Source organism: Mycteria americana, chromosome 1 (assembly GCF_035582795.1).
Source record: "Mycteria americana isolate JAX WOST 10 ecotype Jacksonville Zoo and Gardens chromosome 1, USCA_MyAme_1.0, whole genome shotgun sequence".
NCBI lineage: Eukaryota > Metazoa > Chordata > Aves > Ciconiiformes > Ciconiidae > Mycteria > Mycteria americana.
The window spans coordinates 116,528,468-116,543,435 of record NC_134365.1 but is presented as its reverse complement, the minus strand read 5'-3'; the positions used below and the strand labels follow the sequence as shown (position 1 = coordinate 116,543,435).

Genomic DNA, 14,968 nt, shown 5'->3' with positions numbered 1-14,968 from the left:
CATATATGGCCTTGCTCTCTGTAGGCAGACAGTGGCTTGTTGCTACTGCTGATTTGGTTCCTCTCCTGGAATTAGCTTTCCTCCAGCTATTTGCTCAGGCTTGGTGGCTGGTAAAAACCATAGTCCAGATGGAATCTATTTGCAATAAAATATAGTTGTAAAGGGTAGTGAATGCTAATCTTTCCAGATATCAAAACATCTGTCTTGAACACCTTTTCATTCTTTTTCACTCACTGATGGAGTATATGTTTTTGTTCAAGTTACTTGGCAAAATCATGGTTTAAATACATGCAAGTGGATGAGCGTTTATTGCAGACAAACATGAGCCACTTCCCCAAACCAGTGATTAGTCCATAGTTATTTGTTACCCTAAATTGAAGGCTTTGCCGCGTTTTTGTTTGAAGTTAATAGTTGCAGAGAGAAACCTCTTCTTAAAACATAGCTTATGCTGCGGCTCCATGAGTTCTGAAACACTGTTAGAAAGAGAACTCACCATTCTTGTCATCTGTGTTCTGCCTCTGTCCATGTTGCAGGTTACTGGAATACGGAAAGAAAAACTTTCATTTACTAACGTTTTCTTGAACAGCAAGAGGTAGCATAGTTCACTTTCCTTCACTTTCCTTTGCCTTTCCTTCAGTTTTATCTTCACAAAGTAACAGGACGGTGCATGCTTCTGAGTGAAGTGAATAAATAATACATTGGTGCCAGCTCTTACTGCAGTGATGGCCTGAGAAGAGGAAGTTATTAGATATACATTACAGATCCATGGTTTAAACATTGTCTGTAATGATGTGCTTAGGTGCATACTAGCAGGAGCTGTACAGTGGCATGTGTTTTAAAACCAGAAATATGTCCATTGGAGTCATCTGTATGTTTCTATTGGAGTCAGTGGAATGGATTACCTCTTAAGGCTGCCTGGAACCCCAGTGTGTCTGCGGCATCGGAAATAGAGCTGAAACCACCAAACTTCAAATACCCCATTTCACCATACACAGGAGTGTGGATGATTTGTATTAATGACCCAGTCTGCTACTTGGATGCTTAAGAGAAGCATAATTTCCATGATAGGGGGAATGGATTTAATGCCCCATATGTGAGGAGGTTGAAGTAGAAGGTTCAAAGCCATGATGACCTCTGTGTCCACCATGAAAGGAAAGTGCCGGCCCTCCTTGCCAGAAGTCTCCACTGACAGGAGATTGAGATATACTAATGTTGGGGGGGTTGCAAGTATTTTTGTGGCTGCATTCAAGCCTAACAGTTTACCTCCGTTGTTTACTGCTGAACTGTTAAATTCAGATGATGATAATGTGGCTTTACAAATCTGTGAACTTACCAGTGTATCAAGTAATTTTTTTTGAGCAGCCTTTGAAAAATCCTGTCACCGGCACCACTAAGCTAAGGTAAAATGTCAACAATTTCTTGTAAACGAGACACTGCAGTCCGTGGTGCTAATAAAACCCTGGCTGGGACGGTATCAAGGGAATATAGAGAAAGATCTGTCAAGGTATTGTGGGTCCAGGAGAAACAAGACTGAGTCATACTTGTTTACCAAAGAAGGTAAAATGTAATAATAATACCAGGAAGTAAGCACACCTGATATTATTACTAAATGAAACTCCAAGACTTCTGAGAACAATACCAGTATCCACATTAATTTGGTAGTAAACCTTTACTTGAAAATGGTGGATTTAAAGTGATTACTGTGATGAAAGGTGTGCAAAGACATGCTGCCTGGGAAACAGCACCGTGGTGGTGCTAACTGAGAAATGTGAATGGTACCAGAGCATTTAGCATGACAGGGAGAAACGGCTCTACACGCTGTGCAGGAGGGAGGGTTGTGTCTCTGTCTGAAAGGTTGATGCTTTATTCCAAATGTTGAAGTATAAGTTCATTCCCCTCTCTGTTGTTCTGTATTGTCCTTCTCGCGTGCATGCTCTTTGAAGAAGAGCCAGGATAATAACAGTGGTTAAATCCAAGGAAACAAAACCAAGCATCGTTTTTTGTGTTTCTTACAAGGTGTAGTACCTTTTGTAATCCTAAGACCATGTGAAGTCCACCCGCTGTCTTTGTTTGCAACAGAAGCACATCAAGATGTAGCATTGTTTATATTAAACCTGTATCTTCAAGCCAGGAGGCTTTAAGTCTGATTGCTGAAAAATACTGGGGGATCTCCTTCCCTTGGCTCCTGAGCAGTGCTGCTGAGGGGCTGCATGGTATTGTTGCTTTTCTCACATCTTTCATAACCCGGGCCTCTGAGAAGGTGTGGTCATCTTCTGTTTGCACTGCTGAGCGTGGTTACTGTGATTGACTCTTAAGAGTGTGTGACACAGTGGGTAGCCTTGATACCTAATGTGAAACTGTTGCTGCTGTTACTGTTGGGCCTTGCTAGGGTACGTCCCTGCCTGTCGCGTATTCGTGCTGTTTGGTCTGTGATACTGTGTGGTATGAGCATGACTAAACCGCCAGAATAATGCCAGTCCAGTTAGTTTCTAGTATTTGCACTTCATTCAAGAAGAAACTTGTTAAGAGAGTATGAAGCACTTCATCTCCCCATCCTCTTCTCTTTGGAAGACAGTACTAATAGGGGAATAGACTAACTCATCTTTGTATAAATAAAAATAAAATAAAGTAGACAGCTGGGAAAATAATTACTTTTAGAGAAAGCCTGGAGTGCTTCTTTAGAACCTGAGTGTAGCTTCACACTTCCATAAAATGAGAGTTTTTAAAACCTGTTAAGTAGGGAAATGACCTTCTAAAGCCCAATTTCAGGCATCTTAATTCTGTAAGTATATAGCAAGGTTCTCACTTTCATTTAGGTATCTAAATCTAAGGCAAAACCACTTCTATTTTCATTGTTCCTTTCTCTTGAAACTTGCAATAAAGTATAATCCTGTGAAATACTACTCTTGTGATTGAGTCTTGCAGAAGATGTTGCAAGCAGAAATAGGATTTTTCTAGGAGTGATCAAAATAGTAGAAGGAATATTCCAGTACATTTTTGTGCATGCTTTTTTTTACCTTCTCGGATGTCTAGTTTTTCAGCAAGCCATAAAAGGGATGCAGGTAGGGGCTACCCTTAAGCATTTACTTCTGGTAGGTTACTGGAGAGGAAACGAGGGCGCACTGTAATCATGGGCATAGCCAACCAATACACACAGAGAATTGTCTTCTTTCATCCTGCCCCCTTCACCATAACATCCCCTAAAAAAGAAAACAAAAAGCTGGGGGGGGGGGGGGGGGGAGAAGCTTGGCCTTGATGCTGAGAATTTCCCAGCAAAATGCTGTGGACTGACATAGCTGAGTTGATTGCTTTTGTGTAGCTAAAAACAGATGGATATTGGGTGCACGCATACAAATTATTTTTGAAATGGCTTTCCATGTGACTAATTGACTTTCCTTCGTTTGTTTCATTAGGTTGTTTTTGTTGTCCTTTTTTAACTTTATGAGCTTGCCAATATCCGAGAGTGATCATTCATGTGAAAGGAAGAGGAAAAGTAATTGCACTTTTTTTTTTTTTAAAGCATGCTGTGTTTGTAGCTTAGGTGAGAGAAAGACAGAGAGCAGCTGTCTTTAATGTTGAAAGGCATATGGTGTCTGATGCTCTTGATCAAAATCTGCATGTCTTATACTCAGCATGCCTAGTTTAAATGTCTGTAGCTAGCCAAGACTAGAAGCCCCTTAACCTGGAGATCAGAAACAGATACTGGAGTTATAAAACCACCTCAGTCTTGCAGTTGAAAGGTAATGGTGTACTTATAGCATTTATTTCATGCTCATAAAAAGGTGAAATGCTTGGTAAGAAAAATAAAAACAAGAAATCTATTGTTCAGAAAGGATTTACTAAAAACAAAGTAGAAAATTTTGGACATACTGAAATTAGAATAGCGGGGAAAAACCACACAGTGGAGATGATGACATTCTAAGCCAGTTCTTTGAAATTAAGAGAAGAACCCAGTGGTTTTGTGCCCCTTTTTCAGTCGTCATCCCTTATTCAGACTCCTCTGCAAGTTAGCTGTTACCACATCCATTTGTCTAACCTACCTGGACTTGAAAGTTTCGTTATTACTTTAAGTCTCCCTTGTGTTTCTGGAGGCCAAATATTTTGGGGAGAAAAGAACAGGAGATTCATTCTTGTTTGTATAGAGACTTAACTTTCTCCTGGTGGAGTCAGGCTTGTGGCATACAAGATTTTTATCAATAAATTTTTTAACTTCTTCTTAACATCCTATGAAGAAAGATCGTACTGTCCTTTTTGCTCTGAGTTCACTTTCAAAATTGTAGTAGGCATCCTATTATAAAATGAAATATTACAGACTTGGCGTCTGAAATGAGGTGAAGGAGAGAAGCTGCTAACTTCACACAAAAGGCTGTTCGAGCACGTACGAAGCCATGAAAAAGATGCAAAACCACTTGTGTATGAAGGTGACAAAAAGTCACTGCATGTTTGAATATTTTAAAGATCATTTACTCATTAGTAGTGAATTTCAAGTAGAAGATCAGATTAACAAACCTGAGACCTTGCCACAGCTGGGCACTGACTTAGGAAGCCTTTCAAAAGCAACAGCAGCAGTAGCTGAGTGCACATTTTTTGGCGTATTGCCTGTGTATCATTCAGAATTAAGAGTGATCCCAGAAAATTCTTGACATATTAAGCCACCAAATGCATTTGATAGTCAACTGCAGTATTCCCTCCTATCGTCTAAGACTGATTAAATCCTGAGGATTTTAGGCAGCTATATGAATTTAAAGCACTATGATGGATAATAATGTTTAGCCCAATAGTTCGTGGTTTCTTTGTGAGCGTAGGGGTGCTTGTATTGCCATCCTAATACACATCGGTACCATGGGTCTTATGGAGGCCTTACAGATCAGCTGTATGGCAGTGTTGGTAGTGCAGAGCATCTGAGCTGAACTTGCCGTGCTGAATGGCTGCACCCGTTGGCTGAAATGGCAGCCTCATCAGTAAAACCATGTGGCTTTCACCTCTCCATCAGTGTGCTGTCACACAGAAGACCAAAACTGGGTCCTCTCCTTCTCTGGGTGTTAGATCCTGAAAGGCAATGTCATGGCCACTGTCTGCTTTAAGGTGCCAAAAGGAGATAAAAATCTCAAAGATGAAAACTATCAATAGTTGGCTAAACGTGAGTTGCAGCATCACGTGTCAACTGTCTGAGTCCTGTCCTTTGTGAAAAGACAGCTCTGTGCGCAGTTCCTGTAGAAGTGGCTTTTCTGTTCACGACACTACTTTAACAACAGAACAAAAATCTCAGCAGTCAGTGTAGACAATTCCAGGTCATTTCAATACTTTGTAGTCCTCTGAACGGCATGCAAGTTAGTCTACAGCGAGCCTCTGAGTAAGGTGTCTCCTGGGTGAGAAAGTCTCGAGGAACTCACTCGTTTCCATGTCCATATGAACTGAATGCACTTTGAGCTAATTTGGGCTTCTTTCAAAATAAAAATTGATTTATTGATGGCAGTGTGGAGCAAGCATGTTTGGAGTGTTATTTAGCTGTCAAAATATGGTATTGCTGGTGGTGATTCTTTTTCCATTCCTGTGCAAAAGGAGGAGCTCCAGTCTGGCATCTTGCTAGTTTTCTCACTGCGTTGCTAACGTTGACTTTTTTTGTTTTTTTAGCATTTCTGATTTCTTACTCATTGGGACGTTCCAGAGTCCCTGGTTCTTTTTTATTTAAAGGGGGGGAGGGAGATGGAGAAACAGGTAACTTCTTGTCCTTGTAGTGTTTCTGAATAAAATGTTGTCTCTTGTTATCTTGAAATCATTTTGTTGCTGACACATCATTATAATTTTCTTCATTTAGCGATGATAAGGTAGTAGAAGAACAACCAGAGGAAGATGAGGAGCTAACTGTTGTGGAAGATGAAGATGCTGATGACGATGATGATGATGGTGATGAAGTTGAAGAAGAGACAGAGGAAGAGTACGAGGAGGCAACTGAAAGAACTACCAGTATTGCAACCACTACCACCACAACTACAGAGTCTGTGGAAGAGGTTGTCAGAGGTAAATCCATGGGCATTTAGCTTGGGGCTGGACAATGATCCTGCTGCTTCGCATATTTGCCCTTTATGACAAAAAATGTTCCAAACAGCAAAATATCCTAAGTTGCAGCATTGTTATGCTTTGGCTTCTGTAATTTGCATGTTGAATCCCCTCCCCTTTCCCTTTCCCACGGCAAATATTCTTTGGAGGTGTCTGTCTATGAAGTGTGGTTGTTGTGTACAATGTGGATGGAAGCAGAAAGGTTGGTTTTATTTTAAAGTAACATAAAATTTAACTGCTGTATGTAGCAAATAACACAGGAAAAGTATGTGTGTGGGTTATCAGGTGCATGTGTTGCAGAAGGATAGGGAGTGTCAATTCAAAGCAGGAGGTAGCACTAGCTGGTTTGGTCTCTTATATTAACAGCAGTGATTAGTCATTTTGTGTGATTTCTGTTGGATACCTGTTTCCAATATTTCTCTGTGAACTAGTAATTCACTAAAATTCGGTGAATTTAGAAATAACTATGCAGAAAAGTGAACCTAACTAAGGAGTTGGGGGGATGGGGGGGGGATAGGAATGCATTGCCTAAATAAGAAAACATGGAGTGAGAAAGAACTCTTCAATTCTAAAATTTGTCTTTCATTATATTTTCTAGTTATTAACATAACTGCATTTTAAACTTTGAATTTTACCCTAGTCCATGGACAACACAGCAACATAATATTTTTAAATACCACATTTCTCCTACGATACATATTGGAATGAATTATCCTTATATTTCTGTTTTAATAAGTACAGTTCCATATGGTGTAAATCTTGGTAAGATAGATGCCGATTTTTCTACAGTGCTTACATCTTTACCAATAAGTGCTGGAGATGATGGCAGAAAATGAGATTAAAAGCTACAGTTGAAAAGAAAGGAGTTGGGACATGCAGGAGGCAAAGGAAAAATGGCAGCGATTGGGGCGGTCTTGAAACAAGGCAAAAAACATCTCGCCTGGCTCCTTTCCTCTCCCCTTGCTTTCCCACCCCCTGCCTCTGGGGATGCTTGGGACTGAAGTGCCAGCGGAGTCCCCCATTTTGCATGTGGCAGCATCTTTTTCTCTTGAACCGTGGTGCCGATGTTTGGAAAAGCAGGTACAGAGCAGAGGGCTGCCGGCTACGATTCATCACACACGCCGGAGACAGAAGAGTGCCCAGGGGGTGCTTTGGAAAAAACAGAGTTACTTCATTTAGGTTTTTCTGTTTGGTCTATGTGCAGATAAGCTCGCTAATCGAAAGTGCTAATGCTTCGCTAAAATCACTTGCAAATTTTTCTTTCTAAGGCTGGCAATGCAGTCTTGTGCGTTTCTGTCTTGTATAACTGCATTGAGTGTTTTGCTCAGTTATTGGAGAGCCATTTCAGTGAGGAGGGGGTGCGAGGAGATTATGTTTAAATCTTTAAACCAATTAAATATATTTCCATATGTGAGCTTTCACCACCTGGGGATAAAACGCCCTGTTCTTGCTGGTAAATGAATATTGAGAGAGGAAAAAAAAAAAGAACACTTGACTTTAATGGGATTTTGGATGAGTGGAAATGAGGACAAATTAGGTAGAGCGTGTTTCTTTACTGAGGCTGACATTTCAAAGAGGTTAAGATGTTTAGCCTTCAGGAAAATAGTGTGTAATAATACGAATGTAAAATACAAAAGAAGTGAGGCAAACTATTGAAGCCACCTTTTAAAAATCCTTTAGAAATGTATACACTTGCTAGCTGACAATGAAACACTATTGTCCTGTTTTTCCCAAATCTAAAATTTCCCGCATTGGGTGACTATGAGTAAAATATGTGTTGCTGCAAGTGAGGTGAGGGCAATCTGTTACCAATACAAGTTTTCAGTGTAGTTCTGGCACAGCCCTTTGGGCTTTCTGACCTCCAGCCATCCTGGGGCACGGAGGGTACAGAGACTGTCCCTGAGTGTGTGTAAATGGTATCTGACAGAGCTGCGCTATGCAAAATGCTCGCTTATTTGTACATGTAGAAGCATCCAAATAACTTAAAGCTTTGGCCCTTGCTTTTAATTCTCTTGCTGCGCTTGAGAGAAAGCTTCCTACAGGGCCCCTGTCCTCCTGATGTGGCCAGCAGATCCAGCATAGGAACTTCTGTGGTGAGCATCTCCTGTTGTCTTGCTGTTGCAAAAAGAAAAGTTTGTTGCTGACAGTGCAAATGAGAGGCCAAGGTACCTTGTAGACAATGTACATATTAAGAAGTGGTCTATCCTATGGAGATACCTTGAAAGCCTTTCCAGATGAGGTTAAGTGTCGGAGCTTCATTCTCATGGACGTGAGCTCTGCTCAGGCTACTTTTCCCAAGCGTTACTAAGTGCAGTTCATAAAATGTGTCCTAGGATGCTTTTCACAGGCACTTTACAGCCAGTTTTATGTACACTTTATGAAGCTGTAGCTAATATTATGTCATTAGTATTAAAGAGCACAGAGAGTGGGTTTGTCCAATTTGAGAGGAGTTGCTTTTTGTATGTGAAATCAACAAAGAGCAACTGTTCTAAACCCATAAATTAGGATCTAATTGTGCGCTGGTACTGAGCCCTTTCTCCCCCAAATCAATGGAATGATTGCTGTCAACCATAAATAATTGAAAAGCATAAATGTAATGTTATACTTTAAAGACACTTGAGCTGTTGTAGAATAATTTGTCAGGCAATTTTACTTCTATGCATGTTTTAATGAATCGTGATCAAAATAGCAATAGCAGAACTACTTGCAAACTTATTTCCAGTGAAAAGGAAGTTAGTCTTGCCTAGAGAATGGGAGAGGTCATTGGCAGGAGGACAGTCTTTTCATTCAGTTTCTGCGGCAACCACATTTTTATAAGCTATAGCATTTATTCAGAAATGTGAATGAATTTTTCCTAGCACGGTACTTGCCAGTATTCACTTTCCTGCCTTTTGTGAAGGACCATCTCTGCTTTCAGTTCATATGGAGTAGGGCAGCAAACCCAGTTTAAACTTTCAGATACGCTCTTGCTGGAGTTCCAGTGTTAAATCCAGCCAATTGTGGGTCTGAGGTTGCAGGGATCCAAAGTGAGATTAATGTTAGGTTGACGTTTTTCGCCCTTGGTCAATGGGAGATGTTATCACTGAATTTGTGCTGAAGAAAGTGGGGCTTGTTTAGGAAGCCCTGCAGGAAAACTTTGGCTTTTGACTTTTGTCTCTATATGGAGCAAGGCAGGTGACTGTGCTGGCCAGGATTTAAGCAAGGGAGCAGTTTGATTTCTGCTGTCATCGTCACAGCATCTCAGGTGTTGCAGAGCTGCTCCAAAGGCATCCAGGCTCCAGGTGATTCTTCCAGCGCGTGACTGAAGCAAGCAGGAGCGCTGCTCCCCTGTCACGTGCAATTGTTTGTGATTTCGTTTCTGCTCTTCTTCAGCACAGTAGGTGACAAGAAAAATCAGTCTCTCTTGGCGTACCACAAAGAATAAGCAATTTCAGCTTAGTGCTTCCTGTCAACGTAGCAGTCGATCAGGTCTCATTTAAAGGGGAGCAGCAGGGTCAGCACAGCAGCCTGGCAGAAAACACTTGGCAGCTTCTTCGCATACCTATCAGCAGATGCGGGGCATTAAGCAGCATAAGCTTGACCTGCCTCCTCTAGTGTATAATGTTGCCCTTTAGCAATTGGTTTTGCTTTCTCTAATTCAGCTGGATTTCTTTAAACAGTTAGGAAAGAATTTAGGCAGTGCTGCTTGACGTGACATTTTAACTGTGTTTACAAATCTGGAGTTGCAAGCAAGAGACTGTATGCTGGTTTCCTAGCAAGAGAAAAGTACCCTGATATTTCTGTGGTAGGTCTTAGATTTATTGATCTAGCATTGGGGTTTTTTTCTGAAGATTTTTATGTCTAAAAGACTTTAAATCCATTCAGTGACAGCTACCATCTATTCTAAGGCAAGGGAGGTTAACCCTGATTCCTAGACCTATCAGCTGTAAATTTTGGGATGATATTAGTAGCATATGCTAGATTAATTGGGCTTTTTTTCGCCCTCCATAGCTTTGCCCTACTTTCTTCTTTGAACAATTATCTTTCTTTTAAAGTAATAGTTCCTTCTTCTTCATTTACTTCAAGACTATGCAGTATGGTTTAGTTGGAAAGAGATAATGTGTGGTTGTATTCCATATTAAGGAAACATCAATAGGTTGCTATACGAATAGTACACATTATGATAACTCTACTGGTTTTTTTGTTAGGAGATCTTCATTAAGAATGATAATCTAACCTATGAACAAGAGCTGATAAAATTAACCTGATGGATTTGCATTAAACTAACTGATAGCTTTTAATTAGCCATTATAATTAAAGCACAGCTATTCCACCATAATATAATACTTCAAGATACGTTGGAATTGGAAGAAATCTTTTTTATGATCTAGTAATCTTGTTGACAGAAGCAATATATTATTACTATTTTGGGTCAAGGGCAAAAGTACTGAAATACTAAACACAGTAATAGCGTTGTTTTACGTAAGGTTGGAGGGTGGAGAGTGGTTTCATTTGAAATATATCCTGCCAGAAGAAATCCCCCAAGAATCTGTTTCGCTAGAGAAAATGCCATTTTACTATATTGAAGGAATAGTTAACTGAATATTTTGTTTTGCTGTGTAAAAAGACTGGTATGGACTTTTGGACTAATCCTCATATTCACTGTTTTGCCATGTTAGCATAATCATGATGTTATGTGGAAATGATACCTTTTCTAAAATACACATAAATTCATGACATTTTTATTGACCTACATTTAAAATCAGGCTGGGCTTTTTGCTGGGGTTCTGGCCATCGATAGTAACTATATGGCACCTTAGTTCAAAATGTAGTTGTGTTGTGCATGAGTAAATAGAAGATGTATTTTCATGTATTTGTTCCACTTCGGAATTGTAAGGCTTTGTATTCTAGCCAAGTATACAATTAAATTTTTTTTGTATTCCAAATATCCCCCTCCAGTAGCTTAAGAATAAACATTAGAGAGAGGAATTCAATCTTAATTGCACAGGATGGAAATTACAGTTTTAGGGTATTTAACAGTTTTAGAAGAGCTATTCTTCAGTATTGCATTTAGAAGTAATAATTTTGCTTTTTTCTTTTAACTTTCTCTGTAGAAAGTATTTTAGCAATTGTGTAGCCTGTGCACCAACTTTATTCCTAGAGTATGTGCCAGCTTCACAGCTGTCTTCTCCTAATTCCAAAAACCTCTTCTGAAATTAGCTTTTGTCTTTGAATACTTAAAGTAAAATTTGGCTGCTTCTTCTAACCATATATTCAGAATGAGGAAGTTTTGTTTCAGTGAAATTATCTTTAAATATTCCCTTTTGATTAATTCATTGAGCAAAACAGTATTGTGCCTTTTTGGAACATGAACGGTATAACTAAAAGAAAAACAGAGTGTTTGCTGTTGTCTAATTTTTCTCAGCTAGTTAAAAAATGGAGACTAATATAGATACGTGTGTATTAATATCCTCAAACTATAGCTCTCAGTTCGTGAAGACACGGAAGCCAAAATTACTCCAGTTGTAATATTATAAATACTAGCGCATATACCTCATGATATGTATTTGAGAGGTTTATTCCTTTGGCCTCTCTTGCATTAATCGATTACTCTGTTCTTTACAGAAATATAAACGGTAAAATATAAGATTGTGATCCCATATACTTAAGCAGCTAAGTGTTTTAGGTCCTTGTTTAAGACTCGTTCAGGTCCCGCGTGGTTATGAATACACAGTTTGAACTGACAGCAACACAGACAAAGCAAACACATAGCAGTGCTAGTGAGTTGGTTCATACCACCAGTATGATTTATTTTTATGTACTTGACAATATCAACATTGTCCTGGTTTCAGCTGAGATAGAGTTAATTTTCTTTATAGTGGCTGGTATGGGGCTATGTTTTGGATTTGTGCTGAAGACAGTGTTGATAATACAGAGATCACAGAATCACAGAATCATATAGGTTGGAAAAGACCTTTAAGATCATCAAGTCCAACCATAAACCTAACACTGCCAAAACCACCACTACACCATGTCCCTAAGCACCTCATCCAAACGTCCTTTAAATACCTCCAGGGATGGCGACCCAACCACTTCCCTGGGCAGCCTGTTCCAATGCTTGATAACCCTTTCAGTGAAGTAAAATTTCCTAATATCCAGTCTAAACCTCCCCTGGCGCAACTTGAGGCCATTTCCTCTCGTCCTATCACTTGTTACCTGGGAGAAGAGACCAACCCCCACCTCGCTACAGCCTCCTTTCAGGGAGTTGTAGAGAGCGATAAGGTCTCCCCTCAGCCTCCTTTTCTCCAGGCTGAACAACCCCAGTTGCCTCAGCCGCTCCTCATAAGACTTCTGCTCCAGACAAAGATGTTTTAGTTGTTGCTGCACTAGTCAAGGACTTTTCAGCTTCCCATGCTCTGCCAGGTGCAGAAGAAGCTGGGAGGGGGCACAGCCAGGACAGTTGATCCAAACTGACCAAAGGGCTATTCCATACCATATGCCGTCATGCTCAGTATATAAAGCTGGGGAAGAAGAACGAAGGGGGGTGATGTTCGGAGTGATGGCGTTTGTCTTCCCAAGTAACCATTACGCGTGAGGGAGCCCAAACTTGAAGGCCTGGTAGTGTAGAAAGAGTCATCAATACAGTATATTTTCCATTACTGTGGCTAAATTAAAGAACTTGTAATATTTACAAGTTCTGCTGTAGCATTAAGGTAAACTGGTTTTTCAGAGATGTAAACTAAACACAGGACCCAACTTCCAAGACAGGTTGGAGTTGATAGTCTAACTCCTCCTGTTTCTTCTTTTTTTCTTAAATCTCTTCAAATTTAATTTGTGGTTTAACGTTTGGGACTGAGTGTGCCAGCATTTAAATGAGCTTAGTTCTCATCATCACGTAAATAAATTCAAATCCTGAAGAAAATACTAAGTAACCTTGATGTTTACAGCAATAGAAGTATGTAAATATAGCTTTAATTTTTTTTTTCCCTCCATTAGAAGTTAAAATTTTATTTCAGATTCCTCAATTGAAAATGTTGGTGTTCACAGAGTAAGTGTTAGTCCCATGTGGAAAAAAAAGCATGGAGTTGAGATTTCGAAATAAAGCAATTATAATTTCACTTTGATTTGAAATTGGTTTTCTTCAAGGAACAGAAAAAAACAATTTATATGGTAATGAAAAATTTTAAAATGCCATTCAGAACCATATTTTATATTTCCCTCTGTAAAAACTGATCATCAAAAGTATCTAAAATGTTTGCACGTAAATTCTAATTAGCTCTACTTACACCATTTTGGTAAATGAGTGTTTATGGAAGTACTTTGTGTAAAGCCACTATAAATCAATGTCCACATACTTGAAGACTGTATTTCCTCGGGTGCTGAAGTCTGTGCTTTTCAAAGAAAAAATAACACAGTCAGTGCTGATGTTTAGTCTAACTGATTAGTTTCCAGTATATCACTTTAACTATTAATTTAAAAGCAAATCAGAAAGCTTTGCCACAGTACTGTCCTTCAGGGAAGGATCTTCCTGCTTTGTTAGAAACAACTCTTTTTGCATTAAGAGGCTGGAATAAGTATAACAAGCTTGGAATGAGGAAAGTTGAATTATAATTTCCTGATTATCTCAAAAATAATTTGCTGTATCTGAGGTTTCAGAGAAGGAAGGTACTGGCAACTTTAATCTTTGGTTTAGGGCACAGAGAAGATGTGAGAAATTTTACTATTGAAGAAGGATGGTTTGAAAACTGTAAGCAACTGAAAACAGAATTTAGACCGCTTACGAACTTGGGTTGTGGCAAAGGCTTGTCCTCTTTGATTTTATTCATTTTCATGGAGCCAAAAGCAAAAATGCATCTTTGGAGGGGGGAGAGTGAGCGAGTTATTTAAACAAAGCAAAGCTCACCGTTAATGCTGTACTAGGTACAAATTATTTGTGGTATCAAGTAAAATTGAATTACACAGAGGCAAAAAGTAACTCATCTTTTAATCAGTTTTCAGCAACAAGATTAATATATGAAGCAAAGACAGCTTTTAATTTTTTGATGAATCATTTAGTAGCATATGCTGCCTGCCTGCTGCTAATGTCTGTGGAAATACCGTAGCTCATACATCATAGGCATTAATTGCTACACTCGGTAGCAGTGGAAGGGGAAATGGTATTTGGATTAATAGCCCAAGAAAACCTGTTGAATTTCCCATCTCTGCACTTCATTTCTCCATCTTCTCAGACGAGATGGTCCAGCTGAGGATCAAATGCGGTGGCTTTTTTCTGTAAGGACAAGTGATGGGGATATGGAGAGGCATGGGAGGAGCAACTGGCCCACCAACAGGAGTGATGGGACCCAGGCACTGAAGCTGGTTTAAAAATGTACCTTCACCCCAAAGCAGGGGTGAAGGAACACTACTCTGAGCCCTCCCCAAAGAGCAGGTGGTGGTGGATGGTGGTGGTGACACTGGGAAAGGGATGACAGCAGCGAGAGAAGTTTCCTAGACTGGACCAGCAACACACTTCCCTCAAACAGAGCAATCGTGAAACAGTAACCCAGAGCATTTTTCCCCTCTTGTTTAATCTTCATTTAGGTCATAAACTGTTTGCACAATAGATCACTTCTCTCTGTGATGAAATAATTACAATTTAGTAGCAGTAGCAGTACAGTCAGCTGTGCAGGCTGGAGGGAAGGATGTCCCTCCATTGCCCTGCACTGTCAACACCAGCCTCGTGGGAGATGACAGGTCAGGCAGGAGGCAGGTCCCTGGCCCCAACACTGGGCTGCAGTGCTTCAAGCTTGCTCTTTTTAATATGTTACCCTGTGGTTTCCTGAACACTTGCTCAAGTGCATCTTCATGTCTATAAATGACTTGAGTTTCCAAAGAGCCAATTCCTTATTATCACTGGCATCAGTTATTTGGCCAATTACCTTTGCTTTTG

At 39.8% G+C, this 14,968-nt stretch overlaps 1 protein-coding gene across 4 annotated transcripts in view; it reads left to right on the top strand.

Annotated features, from left to right (window-relative positions):
* APP (amyloid beta precursor protein) overlaps window positions 1–14,968 on the top strand; it is a 230,920-nt gene that overhangs the window by 126,536 nt on the left and 89,416 nt on the right. For all 4 annotated transcript variants that reach the window (XM_075516873.1, XM_075516867.1, XM_075516857.1 and 1 more), the window contains exon 6: window positions 5,819–6,021. In XM_075516873.1, the coding sequence (XP_075372988.1) occupies window positions 5,819–6,021 (203 nt within the window). The remainder of the gene's footprint in view (window positions 1–5,818; window positions 6,022–14,968) is intronic.